Here is a 20,469-nt window from a genome sequence, read left to right on the forward strand (position 1 = left end):
CTAGCATGGTTTTTAAAATATATGAACAAATATTAAGCTTATAGTTAATTATATGAATGCTAAAGTATCTAGGGGAAAGTGCACTGATGTTTACAATTTACTTTAAAATGCAACAACAACAAACAAATAAGATGGGTTGGTGGATGAATAGATAAGTGATAAAAACAAGTATAATAAAATGTTAGTGGTAGAATCTACTTGATAGGTTTATGGGTATTCACTATAAAATTCTTTTAATTTTGCTGCATGTTTGAAATTTTTCAAAATAAATGATGGGAAAATTATAAACTCAAAATACCACTCTGACCCTGAACTATTGCCATCCCATAATTTATAAGTTAATAGCCTATTGATCTGAAGAAATTAATGTTTTCCTTAAGGAACAAGCTCTTTTAGTTTATAAACTTTGGGAACCTAATGTATTATATAAACATTTTTAAACAATCTCTTCACCCGGAGAGATGTTATGAAAGAGCATAATGATACTCTGGGGGGGAATAAGATCTTGTAGCCTCAGGGCCAAACTTTCTAGGAGAATCTTCCCAGGGTCTAGAATTATATTTCATAAGGGATTCAAATCAGCTTCAGATTTCTGCCCCCAGTTTCTGTAGGAAAAGTTGTGAAATAGGCCACATGTAGGTAAATTAATAAGTTCGTGCCTGCTCAAACACAGTTCATTTTTCCACCCTGTCATTTTCCAGCACTGTATTACTTCTACAGATTTTGCTCCCCTATTTTGAGAAAGCAGTTTAGACACCGTTAAACTCATTCTCTACTCTCCCCTAATAATCTTGCAAAGCTGTTGGTACTGAGGCTTCAGTGTTCCATGGAGAGTGATTTTCCAAGTGACGGAGCCGATTCTAATCAGTATACAATCCAGATATGGACTGGGACCTGGACCTCTGCCACCTTTCCCTCCAGCTCTCTTAACACAATGACTAGGGAATTCCTTTGAGGATCACTGAGTACACTTCAAGCCCCCCTGATCCTGTGGCCTCCTTCCAGCCACAGAGATCTTCCTGTCTGGAGCATTTCCGGCCTTTCTGTCCCTTGGCTTGGAGAGTTCAGCTCAACCTGGAGAAGGGACAGAAGACTTGAGGTTATCAAAAGCCTGTTGAATTATCTGATGCAAGGCTGGCTGGCTTGTTTGCCTCCCTGGCTCTCTTCCTGGGCTTCAAAGCAGCTGAGAAAACAACCTTTTTCTAAGTCTTGGACAAGGAGGAAAATCCCTGGCATGAAGGATTTCTGTCGCAGACATTTGGCACAGCTAGAGGAAAGGTTTGGTTAGCTTAGCAATGGGTTTTATTAGCCCAGGCATCCAGTTGAAATGAGATAATAGGGTCCCTGTTGAAGGACATTTTAGAGTCAGTGGGTCTGCTCCCTTTGCTTCTCAGCAGGACCCTTGCATACAGATGAAAGTATTAGACATGTTCAACAAGAGCATCGCTGGTGAGTTCATCAATGGCCACATAATCTTGCTGATCATGGGGGAGACTGAGATAGGGTTAAAAAATTAGCAAGCTAGGAAACTGTGGATGGATGCAAAGTCCTATTTCTGAGCTATCCAACTCAACTGCTTCTCACTCCAGTTTTCTTGGCTGAACACATTACATTGTCTTTGGGCCCTGCGTTTTGTAAATAGAAAGAAAGGGACAGAAAGAACACCAGGCCTACCACCTGCCCCTACAGGAAGAAACTCTGCTTACACTTTCCTTCTGCCAGCTCATTTTACTCTGCCCTTTGCCCCCAACCAATATGAGATTTGGGGTAATGGGTGGGAAGGGGAAGGAAATAAAAGAGAGGAAGGATTCATTAGCAGTGTTAAAGGAAGCCTGCCTGGCACAGGATATGGAGAAGAGAAAGTGGAAGAACCAGTGCCAGCTTACCCTCAGCGCACGGCTGCCTATTCATGTCTGCTTCCCTGGGCCACAAAGGCAAAATTCACTTTTTCCTCAAGTCAGGGCTCTTTTGCAGAAACTCATATACCCTGCCAGGACCAGAATGCTATAAAAACAGCCTCCAGGATAGCCTGTAGCCAAGGTTCCTGACATCTTTGTGCCGTCTTCTCCACACTGGCCTTCCTGACCACCCGTGGAGGTGAAGGGCTAGGCTGGGTTGCTCCAGAGGAGGGTCGCACCTATACTTTAAAAGGACACAGGCACTATCCCTAGAAGGTGTCACCATCCTGGAGGAGGCCTGAGGTTCCTAAGCCCAGCACTTTCTGTTCTATGGCTCCTTTTCCACTTTCTGAGCCTCTTGGAAATGGGATCACGCCAGGAAAAACATGTGATGCTATAGCAAGCTGAAACCAAAGACTTGACTTTGGTCCTGCCCAAGCTGAGAATCTTGGCAGTGATTGACTGGGCAGCCTGCTCTTTTCTATGGCATCTTCTAAGTCCCCCAACTTTGGGAATGGGGTGCCAGTTAAGTCCTCAAAATGGATATGAGTCAGAGCTTCTGAGGGTCACCATTTTTTTTTTTGTATTTCATAATTGAGCTTCTGTTATGCATACAGCACCATACTGGAGGTTGGTAGCACCAGGAGGAGCAGCAATGATGATGATGGTCTCTGCCTTCAAATACACGGTAGTAAATTCAAGTAACATTAACTATAAAATGCTGGAGAGAACAGTAAGGACTATTAGGGAGGTACAGATAGTGCGGTGGGTTCAAGAGCCATTACCCCAGGCTGGAGAAATTGGCATATGCTTTCTGGAAGAGGTAGCATTTTTATGGGGTTCAAAGAGTAGGTAGGATTTGGACATTCAGACATGAAGGGCAGAGGAAGCTTGTGAACAGCTGAATCAATCTGCATGGATGTCCTGTCTGGTTCCCTTCTTTGTCTTGAATCGTGCCATATCCATGCTGCAGAAGAAATGCCCTTATTTGGTGTCATGTATTCTGCCTCTTTGATGTCTTATCCCATGGAAGTGGATTGATCTGTGCTTGACAAATCAGGGGCTACCATCGTGCTGGTTAAAAGTACAGACTATAGAACTAGTTGGCTTGGGCTGGAATCCTTCGGCACTTAATGAGCTGCCTTAATGTCTTCGGCACTTAATGAGCTGCCTACCTCAAAGGGTTGTTCTGAGGAATAACGTCTGTTGGTTGTTATTTCCATCATCATCATTACTGTGGGAACCTTGGAAGGACCCCCCCACCCACCCCAATCCTGTAGGACTTTCCACCATTTTAGATCAATTCCTCTTTTCTGAGAGTCTCATATTAAAATGCAAACACCAGAAAGGGTAACAGTGGAAGGTTTAAACCAGCTATGCTTTAGAGCTGAAGAGAATCAGCTGACAACTTATTTGCTCAGAGCAAAATAGGTACCCGAGTGGAGGGATGTAAAAGAAGGGGAAGAGGGTCTGTAAGGGGAGGCCAGTGAGCTGCAAGAGCCAACTTCTCCCCCCTTGTTTTATTTAGAGTACCTAGGCCTCTGGATTTTCGCTTGTACACTGGGAGAAACCTTCACACATACAGCATGGGGATAAAGTGAGGAACAGTGAAGAAAATGCCCATCAGTCATTTTAGGAGCCCACACATGCAAAACACTGAACTGGACCCTATGAAATGGAAGGGTATGGAATCAGAGGAAATGCCCCTGATCTGTGCAATCCCATCAAGAATTCAGAACACACATCTAGGAAATAAATTGAGGTAGAAACAGATGACAGTCTTTTTTGTTGTTGTTCGTCTTAATGTTGGAAGTTTAATTAATGGTCTACGCTATGATTGTGTGTCTGTTTTCTTTTTCTTTTTTTTAATTTTTGTGTATTTTTTGTACAACTTTTAAAGTTTACTTTCCATTTACAGTTACTACAAAATATTGGCTATATTTCCCACCATATATTGGCTATATTTTCCTATTGTACAGTACATCCTTGAGCCTATCTTACACCCAATAGTTTATACCTCCCCTCCCCCCACCCCTCTGAGCGCCCCCCCCCCCCGTGGTAACCACTAGTTTGTTCTCTATATCTGTGTGTCTCAGATGGCAGTCTTTTAAAAAGTGCAAATTCACACAGCGCAAATTGAATCCTCCTGACCCATAGTAGGTACTCAGTAAATGTTTGCTGATGGACGGACTGAATGAGTGAATGAGTGCCCAAGAATGAAGGGCTCACAGTAGAAGGTCAAAGTGAAAAAAAGCCCAAAGGCCTAAAAGGCTTCCTTGTATTATCTTCTGCCACCAGAATGTCAGCTCCATGAGAGCAAGGACCTCATCTGTCTTGCCCCCTGCTATGTCCCCTGCACCTAGAACAGTGCCTAGCACAAGGGAAGTTGCCCAGTAAATGTTTATGGGTTGAACAAGTACATGCGTTGATGGGTGGATGGTACAGATAATGGAAATTACTTCCAGACAGTAGTGGGATTTGGGACCCAACACCTAGTACATATTAGGTATACCTTAAACGTTCCTCAAATAATTTAAAAATATTGATGAACACATTCCTTGCAAGGATAGGTGAAGAGAGGAGAAAGTGTATCCATTAGGGCGTAGCTACAGTCGAGCTTGTCTGATATGAAGGAAACATTCAAGAAAAAACAATCTGGCTATTTGCAGGAAGTGGGATTATGGCTCATAATACCACACACCTGTCTTGTGGAGTTCCAGGGTTTTCGGAGCCGCATGGGTCTGTACTCATTCTTACCCAACTACGCATTTCCGTGAACCCTCAGAGGGTTCCAAAGCCAGCTACACACACTGCACACATGGCTGAGTATGATAAAAGTTTTTTCACTGAGGCCCCGGGATTTTATTAAGCAGCCAGGCCCTCCCTGCAGGGCTTATGTATTGAAGAAGACAGAAGGACACCTGACAACAGCACAAGTCAGGCAGTGATTAGAACACCCCAGCTTTATAGGTTGACAGCATCTAAAACAGAACAGCCTAAGGTATCTGCTAGGGAGGGTTGTTTGCTTTATAAGAGGGTAATTTATTGTTTGAAAGGCACAAGGGCATGGGGTACTCATTCAAGTCTAAAAAAGGGAAGAGTCAATATGTATTCCCAAAGATAGGTGGCAAGCATCACTTTTTTTTCTGAAATCTCTTGGGCTAAAAAGCTAATTTACACTTCCCCTCTATACTATGTTACACTATAGAATCTCCAGGTCAGAAAACTCATATTAAAAGCAATATGCACCTTCACTCCAGGCCTCTTACCAGCATGTTTGCATTGAAGTGTTTGTGGTCATGGGTTGCTTTGGGCGTCTAACCACCTTGATGGTTCTCCCCCAGTTGTTCTCTTGTTTGTCATTTCCCTGTGGGAATTTGGGCTCCAATCCAAACACATTGCACCCAGCATGGTTTGCTGAATGAGAAGAGCAGGACCTTGTTCTAGATACTTCCCTTGTTCTAGATACTATGTCTCCATTGATATAACCTGAGATCACACTAGATTTTTGCAAACCACATCTCACAGCCAACTGGTATTGAACTGTAGTAAACCAACACCTAATTCATTTTCTAAATGTTAAATCTCATCTTCCCCATTCTGTAACCAACAGTTGGTCCTCTATTCTTAAGGCCAAGGCCTGACATATATTTCAATAAAATTGTGTCCTAAAAGATTTGTAGGATTTGTCCCAATGCTGTAACCAAATTGAGATTTGTTTTCATATAATGATTGTCTAATCTAATATAGTAACTCTTCTCCTAAATTTTTTTGTCTTCTGTTACCATATTCAGCATCCCATCAATTGGTTTAGTCACATGATGCACAAGTCCAAATGTCACGTTTTCAAGGAGGTCCTCTCTTACTACCCTATTTTAAATTGACCCCCTCTTTTGATTCAGTACACTTCCTATACTCTTTCTCTGCTATTTTTCCTCCATAGCACATATAATCATCTAATATGCCATATATTCCACTACTTATTCATTTTGTATATTATATTTTGCCTCCTTTAGAATGTAAGCTCTATTAAGGTAGCAATTTTTGCCAGTTCTATTCCCTGCTGGATCCCAAATGTGTTGTATAGATTGAATATAACAGTTGAATACATCAGTATCCTCATTCAGATCAGTAAAAATGTTTAATATGATAGGACTAAGGATAGAATCAAGTACATTCTACTAGAGGTTGTTACCCCTCACCAGATTGCTATTGATCTTTTGGTCACTTTCAAATCCACTTAATGGTGTTAGCATCCAGCCCAACTTGTTTTCACTTTATCTAGGAGGCTACTGAGAATTTGTTACATTTTTTGCTGAAAATCAGTTCATGCTGGTGGTAGCCCTCTGATCTATCAATCTGGAAGTTCTTTGCCAAAAACGGAAGTGGAATTCATCTGACGTAACTGATCACTTCCTCTTTCTAACTACATGCAATCATCCTTTTGATAACCCATTTTAAACCCTGCTTGGGAGGAACAGGGCATTAATCAATGACCTGTCCAAACCCCTTGATTTCCTGGAAGGGAGGTACTTCCAGGTGTGAGGTCCCTTCGTGTGAGGTCCTTCTGGCTGGGGCTCTGGTCACGTTCACAGAGTGGGCATGAGCTCCCTGGGGGAGGAAGCTGTCAGATGATGGAGGTAGCGCCACTGAGCTGAAAGGCTTAGGCTCAGATGTCATTTAGTGGTTGCATTGGACTATTACATCCTTTTTTCTGAGTCTCAGATTCTGTGGTCTATAAAATAAATTTTCAAAAATTTAGTATGATACTTTATTGAATACTGTTTATTTATACCCTTTTGGTTTCATGTCCAATTTTTTCTTGCAGGCAGTAAAGATCTGAGGTTTGGGATATGTTTATTTCTGTTGCTCTTTGAGCTACAGTATTTATATTTCTCTTCTCCATTTCCTTTTTTCCCATTCTTCCTGACACACCTGTGGTTTAGGCTCTTGTCATCTTGTGCCTGAATTATTACAGTAGCTTCCTAACTAACTCCAGGATTCCCGTCTCTTTCTTCTCCATCTTCGATTCTTCAATCAGGCTAATTTTCTGAACCTGGCTATTCAAAATGTGGTCTATGGACCACACCATCAGCATCTCCTAGGATCTTGCTAGAAAGACAGACTCTCAAGCCACACTCAAAACCTACTGAATCAGAATCTGCATGTCAACAGGACCTGCAGGTGATTCAAACCAACATTAAAGCTTGAGAAGCACTGTCCTCTCTTCCACCATGCGATTCCCCTACCAAGGGGCGTCCATAAACTCACATTGAACCATCCCTAAACTATCTCTGTGAGAAAAGTTCCACCTTAATTTTCAGGTGAGAGGTTTTTGATGTGAAGATGTAAATGCCCACCTATACCATCTACTCATTGGTTCTGAGAATGATGAGCAAATTTACCTAGGTAACTTTAGAGCAGTTATAAAAGTTGAGATTCATCTTGAGTTGAATCCTTCTGGTAAAAGCAAAGTATATTGGTTTTTGGTGAGTAAAAGTTAAGTGGTACTTGGGAAACATGTGGTGAGTCGATTGGAAACGTTCAAACTAAGGTTCTTAGTTTGACACAAGCATTTTATATACTTAATTTAATCCTCAAAATAATCTCATTTAGGTGGGTGTTGTTATCCCCATTTTACCTATAAGGAAACTGAGACTCAAAAAGGTGAGGTTGTCCAGAGCCTCAGTACTGGGTAGAATTCGGGCTACACCATAGTAACAGACATCCGAAATACGGTGGTTCAGACAAGTGGCTCTGTACTGAGCTGGACAGGTGACCCCAGGTGGTAGGCTTTGCTGATTCATCAGGTCACCCAGCTTCCTTCTCCCATATTGCTTCATCATCCCCCAGGATGTGGCTGAAGCTGGTTCCTGCCCTTGGGAAGAGGGAAAGGGAAAGTGAAGAGCCCATAATTTTCTTATAATCCAGAAGTTCTACCTGTCACTTGTACTCACATTCTGTTAGTCAAAACTTAGCCACATAGCCACACTTAGTTGCAAAAGAGGCAGAAAAATGTTGAAACCTGGCGAGTTGTTAACTAACTGGAAAAGGGTGGCGACTGGGGGAGATCACAGGCGCTGCCACAGGCACTGAGCTGATTAATGGAAGAGCATAGATTCAAACTCCATGACTTCAACCTGTGGTCTTTCTGCCATTCTTTTCAACCATTTCTCATAGTTGACAGTCAGTAAATGTTTGTTGAATTGAGATAGATTGAGATAGTACATGTAAGCCTTTTGGTTATTTGAAATTATTTCTTCCTTCTCCCCTGCCTCCCTGATTACCTAAGTGGCTCTGTGCCAACCTATCACTATTTTTTGATGATGTTAATTTGTAAAACGGAAAGTGGATATTCATCTTCCTTCAGGAGAAATGTTATAATACAATAATCTGCCAGTTCTTAGAGGTTCTGTGGAATCATATGAAGTGTGATAAGGGGTGTTAATGATAGTAATTTTTTTAACGACCAAATGACCATCCCATTTAAAGTGGGTGTTCTTAGGAGAATGCCATTGCTCAAAATATTTTTGATATTTTATGTTGGCTGATATAGCAGTAAACTCTCACCACAATAATACTTCGTGACAACATCATCAAAATCACAGAGTCATGCATACAGTCATAAGCATTTAACCAACGTGTATGTGGGTCTCCTGGGGGTCGGCTATTTAGGCTGGGCCTGGCTGGCTAGCTCTGGGTCAGGTGTCTCTCATTCTCCTTATGAGATAACAGATTACCTTGAACATATTTCTCTCTGGCAGTAGCAGAAGCATAAAAGAACAAGTGGAGTTATGTGAGGCTTCTTGAGGCCTAGGCTAAGAATTGGCACAATCTGTTATTCAAAGAAAGTCATGTGGCCAAACCCACAGTCCAGGGCCATGGGAAATACTCTACACCTCATGTAAGAGGGAATGTAGTCACATGGCTAAGGGTGTCAATACAGACTTGGTGAAGATTTGGGGCCAACAAAGCAACCTATCATGGCTCTGCCTTTACCAAGTCATTTTGAATATTTGCAGTGATGTTAAATCTTTATCTTTCAGGGGTAGATTTTATTTTATTTTTTTTAGTAAAATAGCTAAATTTATGAATGAAATTAGACAATCAGGCTAAATTTATCTTTGGGCAGAAAGGTGGCTATTTAGACATGCGATATCATAATGAAACTTATGTCTAGAGCTGGTTCAAGAATATGGCATTCAGTGGTAGAACAGTTGGAATTGATGTACAGCCTTCCAAGGTGATCAGTTGACTGAAGGAATAATACTCATTTGTTTCTGAAATAATTTCACAATAAATAAGCCTCACAGTTTACAGTCACATGTTCCCACTTTGTTTCAAAGTGGGAATAGGAATGAATAGAGGCTCATCTCTATTTCCTTTGACTAATCCTGAGCAAATATGCTTTCTGTGCAGATTCTCATTGCCAAGTCCCCTCTGGCGACCTTCACCACATTTGTCTACACCATCGAGAAGGAAGGCCTGGTTCTTCAAGGTAAGATTCTCGGATTAAGCCATTTCTTTAGTCTGATTATGCTCAGTGCTGCCCATTGCGGGGTGATAATTACTGCTGTGCTCCTGATAGAAGCTCCTTTGGGACGGAATCAAAGGCCAAGATGAATTGACCAGTGACGTTTATCCTGATAAGATAAGAGAGACTGGCAATTGTGGCAAGACTTTGACAGAGGTTACGGAGAACTATAGAATTTCCTAACAGACAACCCAAGAATGAGGGACAGATCGAGTAGGCTAGGAACTGCAACCACCCCAGTCCTCTTCGCAGGTTCCGTGGGGTGAGGGACCAGGAGGTAGGTCTCTGACACCAGCGTGGAGGGCCCAGCCCTGCCTCAGAGCCTTCTCACTTAGCAGGTGGAGGAACGTCATGGCTTCACGAGCGCTACTTCCTCGGCCTCCTTCTGGTTGCTCCATTTCCTCCCACTGTGCTCAAGTCCCGGCTGGGGACCAGGCCTTGCAGACCTGCACTTTGTGACACGGGCCTGAGTTCTGGCTCATGGTAGAGCCCCCCAAGGCCACAACCCAGAACTAATTCAACAAACAGGGGGAAAAGTGGATTGAGGGGCATCATTCCCAGATGCTGGGTCCTCGGGTGGTTAGGAAAGGCATCCAATGGCAGGTCTGCAGAAAACAATGAACAGGAGGGGGTAAATTCAAACCCCACTGAACTTAGCCCACAGGGTCAGATGTCCCAGACAGCTTTGTAGATTAAGAAGGGTCCCCACAGAAGTGCTCAGGATACACGTCTGTCCCCCGCTGTCAGGCAGGAGGCCCTACCCCAGGAGATGCGTAGGTGCCCATCTAGCCGGAACCACGGAGGAGCATATTGCCATTGCCGTCCACGGGAGGAATATCTGCCCTTTAGGATTTTGTAAGCTGAGTAATTTTCCCAAGTTTATGAAACAGGGTAAGTCCTTACAATATCCCCACGGAGACACATTGCATTGCAAAGATCTAGCAGGACTTTTGTGGGGCAGGCTAGACGGTTCATGCTTCTGACTGAGGAACAGGCTGCAGCCTTCCTTTTCCTCTCCTTCTAAAACGTCCACTTCTTAATGGACCCAGAAAGCAGCGTGTTTGTTTGGTGCAGCTGAGCTCCACAGCAGGGACTCGGGTCCAGGGAAATTTGGAGTAAGAACTACTGACCTTTGACTCTTAGCCTTTGACTTATGCTATCCAAGTTCCTTGGTAAATATTTTTTTTACAATTGCAAATATTGTTTTCTGACAAAGAAGCAGAGATTTTAAGACCAGATTAAGCAAAGCAAACAGCAGGCCCCTTTGTTACAGACTCTCTAAGGGTGTATAAGTAATAAGCAATCAGAAAGCTGGACTTGTGTTTACCCAGTGCACAGTGTGCCCTTTGGCTCTTCATTTTTAGAGCGTTTCTTAAAAGATTAGAAGTCTAGTAAATAGCAATTTTAGATGAAGATTTCAAGAAGTTCTATGGAAGATTACAAGATAATTTCAGGAGGAAAAGGGCCAGTTCTGCCCAGATGGCTTGTAGGAGAGCCTTGATATGGTTGGTGCCTGTATCTTGATCACTCGGCATTTTGGTAAATAACATTTGAAAGCATGGTCTTATTTGGATAACTTTTGGATAATATTTGTGAGAACAAGATACATAGAATTGCCTCTCTGACTCTCATTGCTAAGATCATGATTTTGACAGGAAGGAGGAAATTGTTTAGGGAAAGTATTTAGAAACTGGAACTACAATGAATTGGTAGGCATTGAGAAACTACAAAGAAAGACTATTAGAAATAGTTGGAAAACGGGAGAAAGTGGATTACTAAAGGAGGCTGACCTGGAGCTGGGTGTCCAGGAAAGAGAAACATTCAGGAAAGTGTCTGATGATGCAAGAATCCCAACCAGTAAATAAAAATGTCTGGGAGATTTCAGAGCCTCACCTATTTGCTTTTGAAACTACACCTTCCTCTCTGAGGTGTTTTGGAGGTGGCAGAACCCTCTGCCCCTGTCAGCAATGCCACTTAATGCAAACCTCTGGGCATTCCCTCCCCTCTGGCTATGTGCTCCCAAGGCTTTGGGGAAACAAAAAGGAGCTCTGATCCTCAGAAAAATGGGGATCCCTCCTGTATTAGAGAGACCACCTTGGATTTCCATTCCAGCTCTGGTAGGTTCTTGAGAAAATCTCTAGCATCCTAGTTTTGTTGGCTTGAAAAAGACAATGTTGACCTTGATTCAGTGCTTTGCAAACTGTTTTGCAATCCATTGGTGGGTCATGAAATAAAATTAAGGAATCATAACCAGCATTAAAAAAAAAAAAAGAAATAGAGAATGGAAAATAACATATTATAACACACATATTGTACTGTTTCATGAAATATTTCTTGTGTGATTGTGTGTGTGTACATGCATTATGAGTTTATGTACAGAGGTTGCAGTGCAAAATGTTTTTCTTACTTGGATTGCAGTCATCGGCCTGGGTGATCTCTAAAGGCCTTCCCACTTCACCTTTATCTGATTCTCCAAGGAGATGGTGTACTTATCATTCACTTAGCTCAGGAGAGTTCTACCCTTGAGATCTCCACAAACCAGAACATAAAAGCTTATTTTTGCCCCCAGTCTTACCAGATGACTGAGCTAAAAAAACACCTGCACCATTCCCCAGGTTTAAAGCAAAGAAACCTTTGATCCCTGGGTGATAACCTTGGAAAGGTACCAGATATCAAGGCCAAGAAACTTTTCTTGTGTGAGGGGTTGCTCTGGCACAACAGTCCTGAGGTGGCATGGAGGTTGGTACCTACAGCTCTGGGAGGGGGTATGCAAGCCATGTCTGAGGGGCATAGAGACAGAGAGGGAAAGGGCTGGAAGAGGGAGGGCAGCTCCTGTGGTACCAACTGAACAGGAAACTGCCAGCCCAGCCACTGTGGCTCAACATTCCGTCTTTGTAATGGAGCTAGCCTGAAGTGGCAGTAAAGAATAATCCAAACGGGCAACCCTGGTTTTTTGGGTGGGGAGCAGGGCTGTTAGTGAATGTGGGAATGATCGCTGGGAGCCTTTCATCCCCTTAGCAAGCCCCAAGATTCCTACCAGCCTGCTAACCAGGAGGTTTTATACTACCTGAAGAGCTCCTGAGTGCAGAAGCAGAGGGAGGGAATAAAAGGTGAGGCCAACATTCGATTTACCGGCTCCACAGGCCATTCCCCTCCCCGGTTCTCAAGGATTAGGATGCTGAGAACAGCCGACAACTGGGGGCCTTACAGCCTTCCCGCCCCTTTGTTCACTGGGATGGGAGGGACAATAAAACGGCAGGCTGGAGAGACTGAGGGGCTTGGTATAGAGATTTCTCAGGCTGCTTTTTAAACACTTGAAGGAGCCGGTCCATGCTATTGTTGTAGTAAAATAGAAAGCGGAACTATTCTCCTTTTGCAAGAAAAAAAAAAAAAAGAAAAGAAAAAGAAAGAAAACCCACCCTCCAGCATCTTCAGGAAGCCGCCTGGCTCAGGCTATTACCATGGTAATACCGCGCTGTTTGCATCTTCTTTGTCTGTCCTCGCACTGGTCCGGGATCCTGGCCTCTTCTGGTTGGGCCCAAGACTCTGGAAATACTTGGGCCCCAGACCCTGGAAACATTTGGGCCCCAAAGGAGAGGGATCTCACAGCCCCCAACTTGCTGATGGTTCAGACTCTGAGAGGGGCCAGGTCCCAGCAGAGGGAAAGTTCAGCTATTTTGTACAACTGAAGTGGGAAAGGTGGAGGGGGTCGGGGAAGATCCCTTTAATCCACTTTTCCTTTTGTTCCCAGAGTTCACCATGAAATCCCACTGTTCACTGAGTGGGAAAGCTTAGAGGCTTGACCAGCCCAGAGAGAGGCTAAGGGGTGCCGGGACCTAGTGGAGAGGAAAAAGCGGGACTTGGCTTCGGGAATCGACTTGCATGGAGTGGGTCCACAGAACCGCATGGCTGCAGAAGGGAAAGGGGCGTTTACAGTGAACTCCAACTTGACCCACATCTGTTCTGGTCGTGTCCTTTGCTTCCCCAGCAAGCCCCAAATGTTGTGCCACCCAGAGCACAGCTGGGGTCCCTGGACCTCTTTGTCAAGGCCAGGAATAAGATTCTGTACTTGAAAGCAGCCAGGGCCGTTGCCTGATGCTACAGGAAGCAAAGGGAAAACCCAGGGCCTGGGTCTCCCGGAGCCATCCTGGCTTTTCATGGGGCTCCAGGCAGTGAAGGCCTGCCGACTTGGCGAAGAAGGAGATTTGCTCTAGGAAGGGTTGGCCAGGGAAAAGGCAGAGGTGAGCTCAGGGGGGCTCCTCCTTGTTCACTTTTCCCTTGCCCTACCTTAGGATCTTTCCTTAGGAAAAGATTCCTTAGGAATCTAGGAAAGCGTTTGAAAAAACGTAAACCAAGTTGTTTTGAACAGGATAGAGGACAACGGCTTAGTTTCTCAACAGGACAGGAATTATGTGCTTTTATATTGTTTAAAAAAATAAAGATCAGGTAAGACAGGTTGAATCTGGATTCTGGTGCTATTCTTATTAGCTTAGGTTGAATGAGCAGCATAAACCCTTGGGATGGGGCTAGGGAAGCTCAGGGGAGCCCAGAGCGCCCAAGAGATGGGTCCAGAGAAGTCTAGAAACAAAGCTAGTTTTCTGTTTTTCCAACCAGTCCCTATACTATAACCCAGTATTGGGACTCGGAATAAACCAGAAAACAAAGAAACAATGATTTTTTTAAGAGCTGGAAAGCTATGTGCCTCATCTTTCTTGTAAAATCAAGAGTGGTTATTTGACCACCTTTCGAAGCATGTTGGAAAGGCATTAATCTCCTCTGTTTGTTCCTTTGTCACAAAGTGGAGTTACATTCTTCCACCCCATTTTCTTAGTCACTGAGCCAACTGGATGATTCATTGAAAAATTCTTTTTCCCCAAATACCACGATCTGATTTCATCAGATTTCAGTTAAAATCAGTAACCCATCTAAATGTTTCTGCCCAGTGGACTCAAAGTGACCCAGGAGAATCTCAGTCTGTTTCCATCCAGGTATGGAGGGTGTCTGCTTGGTAAATATCACCCCCACACCCTGGCCACAGCCTGGCATGCTTTGGGGAGCCTGGCAGAGAGCCCTGGGATTCAGTGGAGCAGAGTGAACTCGCTCGCACAGGTCACGGAGGAGAGGGCAGAGCAGGCCTGTCGTCTTGTCCTGAGCTGCTTCTGCCCGCCCCTCCACGAGGTGCTTCCCAGGCCAGAGAGGCAGGGCTCCCATCTGCAGAGTCTCTCCTTCTCTTTCAACATTCACTTCACATCCCCTCCCTCCAAGACATCGTCCCGCACTGACCCTTTCCTTGGTCCTTGCTTTTCCTCTCACTGTTAGCCTCAAAGGAGAGATTTTGTTTTCAATGTGGAAAACATGTTTTAAATACTGAACATTACAGAAAATAATAAAGCAAACCCATGACTCTAACATCCAGAATTAACAGATGTTAATATTTTATCTTTTTTTTTTCAGATTTTTTTTAATCGAAGTGTAGTTGATTTACAGTGTTGTTTCAGGTGTACAGCAAAGTGATTCGGTTATACATATATATTCTTTTTCAGATTCTTTTCCATTATAGGTTATTATAAGATATTGAGTATAGTTCCCTATACAATACAGTAGGTCCTTGTTGTTTATCTGTGTTATATATAGCAGTGTGTATATGTTAATCCCAAACTCCTAATTTCAGATTTTTTTTAATCGAAGTGTAGTTGATTTACAGTGCTGTTTCAGGTGTACAGCAAAGTGATTCAGTTATACATATATATTCTTTTTCAGATTCTTTTCCATTATAGGTTATTATAAGATATTGAGTATAGTTCCCTATACAATACAGTAGGTCCTTGTTGTTTATCTGTGTTATATATAGCAGTGTGTATATGTTAATCCCAAACTCCTAATTTCAGATTTTTTTTAAATTACAGGGATAAAACCTTACAAAATTCAAAACTCCTTTGCTCCTATCCCAAGTCCATTCCTTCTCTCCCCTACACTCCTCCACAGAAGTAAAAGCTCTCCAGGGTTTGATGTATATCCTTCTCCCCATTCTGAAAAACTTTTCTACATATATGTGAATCCAAACATCAGATTTGTTTTGAGTGCATCCTAAATTTTTCATAAATGGTTTATTATACCATCATTCCACAGCTTGCTTTTTCACTTAGCATTATGTTTTTTGCAACATATCCGTGTGATACACATAGATCATGTTCTTTCATTTAACTGAGGTATCCATATCCATTGTATGAATGTACCACATGTTATCCATTCCCCTATTGACAAAATTTTGATTATTTGTTAACTTAATGAATCCTGTTGCCCATGTTTCTTGGTATGCAGGTGTGAGGGTTTCTCTAGGTATATATCAAAAAGTAGAATGGCTAGTCAGAGGATGCACATTTTTATCTTTACTATATACTTTCAAATTGTTCTCCAAAGAGGTTTACCAATTTACACTTCTTCTGGAGATAGTGTACCAATTCCTATAATTATAAATTCACCGTCATGTTTCCATGGGCAATCTTCTTGTGTTTCTTTATGGCTGCCTCTTTTATCTCCGCCATTGGGGTGTAAGTTTCCATAGCTTCTAGAGGGGTCTTCTGCACAGTGCATGTGCTTTATGCATATACTTACATGATTAACTGACAGAAATTATTCTACTCCTCCTAAAGTTAACTATATACACCTCCCAGAAAGGGACCTTTTCGTTCCATTCATCACCTTCATTTTCAGGTGAGGGAACTGAGTTCCAGAAAGGTGAGGTGATGTTCACTGCCTCAAAATTGGGTTTGTAGGCATTCCCAAGTACTCAGCCTGGGCTCCTAAGATTTTTATAAAATCGGAAATGAATTTGGGCCCCCTTGTCTTCCATCATGGCAGCCCCTGTGACAACTTATCTCTCAGGCTTCATGAGCCTCTGTTGGGATACTCTAGGCCCATCCTGAATCTTGAATGCTGAAATTCTAAGCTAAGATGGAACAGTCACATTGATACAGTGATCCCTCAAGAAATTTCCTAAGTATACTTGGGTTATAAATTTGGCTGGGTGGAACCACAACCTAGATTAACAGTGGTGTACAAGGTAGAGGCTGACTGCTTTCTCACATAGCACTGTGGAGGAATGCAGTCCAGAGCTGGTATGGCAGCTTGGCCCCACATGTTGGTCCAGGGGCCCCGGCTCTTAGTTTGTTGCTCCATCATACCTAGGATGTTGCCCTTGTTGTCATGGTCCAAAATAGCTCAGTATCATGTCCTGCATCCAGGTAGCAGGAGTTGTGTGGGGTAGAGATTTGGTGGGAGGAAAGGGCAACCCCCTTCCTTTAAGGATATTAACCAGAAGTTACACACATTATTTCTGCCAATCTACCAATATATGGAAAGAAAGACTGGAAAATGTAGTTGTTAATCTCGGTGGCCATGTGCCCACCTAAATTTCGGGAGTTCTACTATCATGAGAGAGAAGAGGAGATGAATATTTAGTGACACATTTCTTTCAGAAGAACCCAGTTGCAGAGATTAGGCCCCAGCGTACAATAGTACAGACCCTAGGGCTGGACTTGTTGCATAATGTTGAAATGCAACATAAATATTGCAGTTTCTCAGAGTTATCTGGAAAGCAGGGTTCCAGCCTAGTACTCAATTTGGCTCAAATAAAACTCTTTTCTGTTCTTAAAAAAAAGAAAAAATATTATATATTTAAAATGCTATCAGGACCTTCTTTGGCAGAGTCTAGAGCAGAGGAGTAGAGTATCACAGTCAGTAATGCCACCAAAGATCAGCACCCAGAAATCTTGTTCCGCCTCCCAAGACAGAATCTCTGTCAAGCAAAAACTTAGTACATGTTTTGCTATTGTGCACTATTCAAGAAAGATGCTTGAACAAGAGCTACTAGTGCTTATAGCACAAGGCAGGGTATAAATTTGGTTCCAAAGTCATAGACTAAACACATTTTTTTTCCAAAATGTTTTCTCCTGTCTCCACTTAAAAAAACAAAAAAAACCGAAAAAACAAACCAAAAAAAAGCCATGGAACAAAATGTCAGTTGGAATAAAGTTATAGAGAAAAACTTTATTCCAAGGCCTGGACTGTAGTTAGACTAGATCCACACTCCTCTTTTAGAACTGGGAAGCCATTTAGCTATCTTTAACAATTAACAGTTAACAATTTGCATTTGTGAAAATGCCCAGGTAATAATATCAAAAGATGTTAAATCAATTCAGGTTGTTGATTTTCTTTGAAAACCTCTTCCAAAAGGACTTGGAGTTCTTTCTGGAATATGACTTGAGCTCCATTTCAGTGAGTTCAGTTAAGCAGGTATTTCTCAAACATCTATCGTTTGTAAACCATGGTGCTCTGACGAGATAGGCTGAAAAAAAAAAAAATGGTCCCTTTTTTTTAGTAGCTCACAATCTAGTTAGCTCAAAAACAAAATGTGCAATCAAAAGCAAACTGCCACACCTATTATCAAGGTTCAAACAATGGGATTTGAAAGGATAGAGGAAATAGACTTATTCCATCTAGGATGACTGAGGAAGGTTCCTGAGAGGACATGGTACTTGAACTGGATGTCAGCTCCTGAATACTGACGAAAACGGCATTCCATTGTCTCTTGACAGAAGCCAGTTTCTTTTGCTGTTTGAGGATAGATTTGGGCACGCTGGGGAATGCTGATTAGTGCCATGTGACTAATGTTGAATCATGCTGACTAATGTGTTCTAAATGGATTGATTCAACAATAAAGGGAACATTGAGAGTCAAGAGTTCAGATCCTGAAGTTTATCATGTGATGAAGTGTAAATCACTTAGCCTCGGTACTTCATTTTTTTTTGTCAATTAAAATGTGCTCATGATGAGAAGCCAACAAATCACCTTGACTAAAAAGTGCTTCACAAATCTCAAGGATAACAGAAATGCTTAACAACAATTCCCAGGACAGGCTTATGCAACCTTGGGTCATTCAGAGTCCATACAGAATCAGAAAATCCATCACATGCTTCTCCCTAGCCATGTGAAACTTCAGTTTCCTCACACATGCCATGAGAACTGACAAATAGTGCACGGCACTCACAAAAACTGACAAATAGAGGAGCTTTTGAAAAATCTTCCTATCTACCTACTGGGGCGTCTGTGTTTTTCGACAACAAATGTCACCACAGAACTAAAAGCTTGCATTGCACACACAGCTCTTTCTCTCTTTTGACATCTCCCCAGCTAGACTGCTTGAGAACCTGGCCTTCCGTGTCCAGATGTTTACTGAATTCTGAAGGCCCCCCCCCAAAGGGCCCAAGTTCTTTTGTTGCTCTCCAAATCACTTCCCACAGAGACTGACCAATGTCCTGAAGGAGCCCTTCAATAGGGAGGATAAATGGAGGCAGATGAAGACATGACCCCCTGAGGCTCACCCACGTCCCCGCTAACAAAGGGTCTGAGGCACAACCTTGTAAGGAGCATTTTGGTCAGGAGCATCCCCTCGAGAGGCCAAGTCTCCCCCACAGGGCTGCTTTCAATGGCTCCCATCGTAGTGGAAGCCCCGAGCATTTGTTAAGGGCTGCGGTGTGCTAGGTGTAGCACAAAACATCTAAATCATGGCCCCCCCGGTCTTTGTGAGGGCTTCCTGGCTACAGATGGCAGCTGGCTTTCTCAAGGGAAACCTGGGGAGTAGTAGAGGAAGCTGAAGAGGGGCTCCCGCTTCTCTGGATGACCTCTTCCCACCCAGCCCGGAAAGGCTCCCCTTTTGTCTGTAGCTATCGGTAGTCAAGCCAGGGCTGTGGGGCCTTAACCCACACCTGTGCTGAGTTTCTGGGTGTCTCAGGTTTGCAAAGCCATTGGCTCCCTGGGTAATAGACAGGTATGTGTGTAAGAGGACTGCCGTCGGAAGGAGAGGTTTATTTAGACTGCTAGTGAGAAGTTAGTGCATTTCATGACAGCAACGGTTTTTCAAACATTCTTTCTCTCCCTCTCTCTCTCTCTTTTTTTTTTTCCTTTAGACCAACAGAGGCCATAGGGACACTATGACCTTTGTCTAGAGCTGATGGGGGCGTGATTTGTGAAATGAAACAGGACCGGACTGCTTGGAAGAAGGAAACGGAAGCCAACATAATGGGGATTAATTAGTTGATTGCTGTTGAGATGGTAACAGATTTGCACACCCCCCCCCTCCTTACCATTGAGCCAGCCATCTCAGACCTAGCAGGGAAGGTGAAGATGAAGAGGCCTTTGTTCGGGTCTCTAGATGCTTGGGGCTGTAGGCTTTGCTGCCTTGGGATGGCAACAGCCATAATAATAATAATTTGCACTTATATAGCACCTTTCAACCAGGCACCTCAAAGCGGTTTAACCACATTAATTAATTAAAGCCCACAATCCCCCTGGGGAGAGGAGCAGGATGACTAACAGGGTTTGTAATTACAGGAGGGAACATTTCCGAATGAAGTATTGTCCACTAAATAAAAAGAGTAGGTGTAAAGGAATTGGGGTCTCCAAAGAGTAACTGATTCAGAAATGAAATCATGGAAAGATGGGGGAGGCTGGGGGCGGGCATGGGCATGAGGGTCTGCTCTTTTGTCAGAGGGAGGTCGATGGGCTCAGAATTCACTGACAGGTTCGGATCCAACTGAGAAGCGGGACATGTATGGTATTAGTGGCATTTGGAAGGTCATTAGTGGTACACCTATTGTGGTGTAAATTCAAGTTTCACTGGTACATTGTGTAGAGCCCTGCAGAACAAAGAGTGAGATTCCTGCAGTATTTAATAAAGGATGAAATGATTTCTTTAGATCCAAAGCTCAAGGCTGGGCCAGTCAATTAGCAAATAAATCAATTGGTGACCCATAGGATAATTCAGTAGTTTCTAACAGAGCACCCAGCCTACCCCCTCCTTCTTCCATGATGTTTCCAACCAAAGCTTCAAGGCTGTGGGCTTCAGCCCCTTCAAAGCCAGGCATCAGATCTTCCCAGCCTTTGGCACTGGGACCTCTTTTACCCAAATTGTTGGTGACACTCAAGCTGCCCTCTGTAGAATCACTTTGTATCTGCTCCCCTTCAGAGGTTTTTAAA

The 20,469-nt window shown here is 43.1% G+C and overlaps 1 protein-coding gene across 2 annotated transcripts in view; it reads left to right on the forward strand.

Moving 5' to 3' along the window:
- RAD51B (RAD51 paralog B) overlaps positions 1 to 20,246 on the forward strand; it is a 613,215-nt gene extending 592,969 nt beyond the window's left edge. For both annotated transcript variants that reach the window (XM_036840996.1, XM_036840990.1), the window contains 2 exons: positions 9,318 to 9,396; positions 19,401 to 20,246. In XM_036840996.1, coding sequence (XP_036696891.1) covers positions 9,318 to 9,396; positions 19,401 to 19,417 — 96 coding nt within the window. In that variant the 3' untranslated portion in view covers positions 19,418 to 20,246. The remainder of the gene's footprint in view (positions 1 to 9,317; positions 9,397 to 19,400) is intronic.
- Positions 20,247 to 20,469: the final 223 nt, after the last annotated feature.

Source organism: Balaenoptera musculus, chromosome 2 (assembly GCF_009873245.2).
Source record: "Balaenoptera musculus isolate JJ_BM4_2016_0621 chromosome 2, mBalMus1.pri.v3, whole genome shotgun sequence".
Classification (NCBI taxonomy): domain Eukaryota; kingdom Metazoa; phylum Chordata; class Mammalia; order Artiodactyla; family Balaenopteridae; genus Balaenoptera; species Balaenoptera musculus.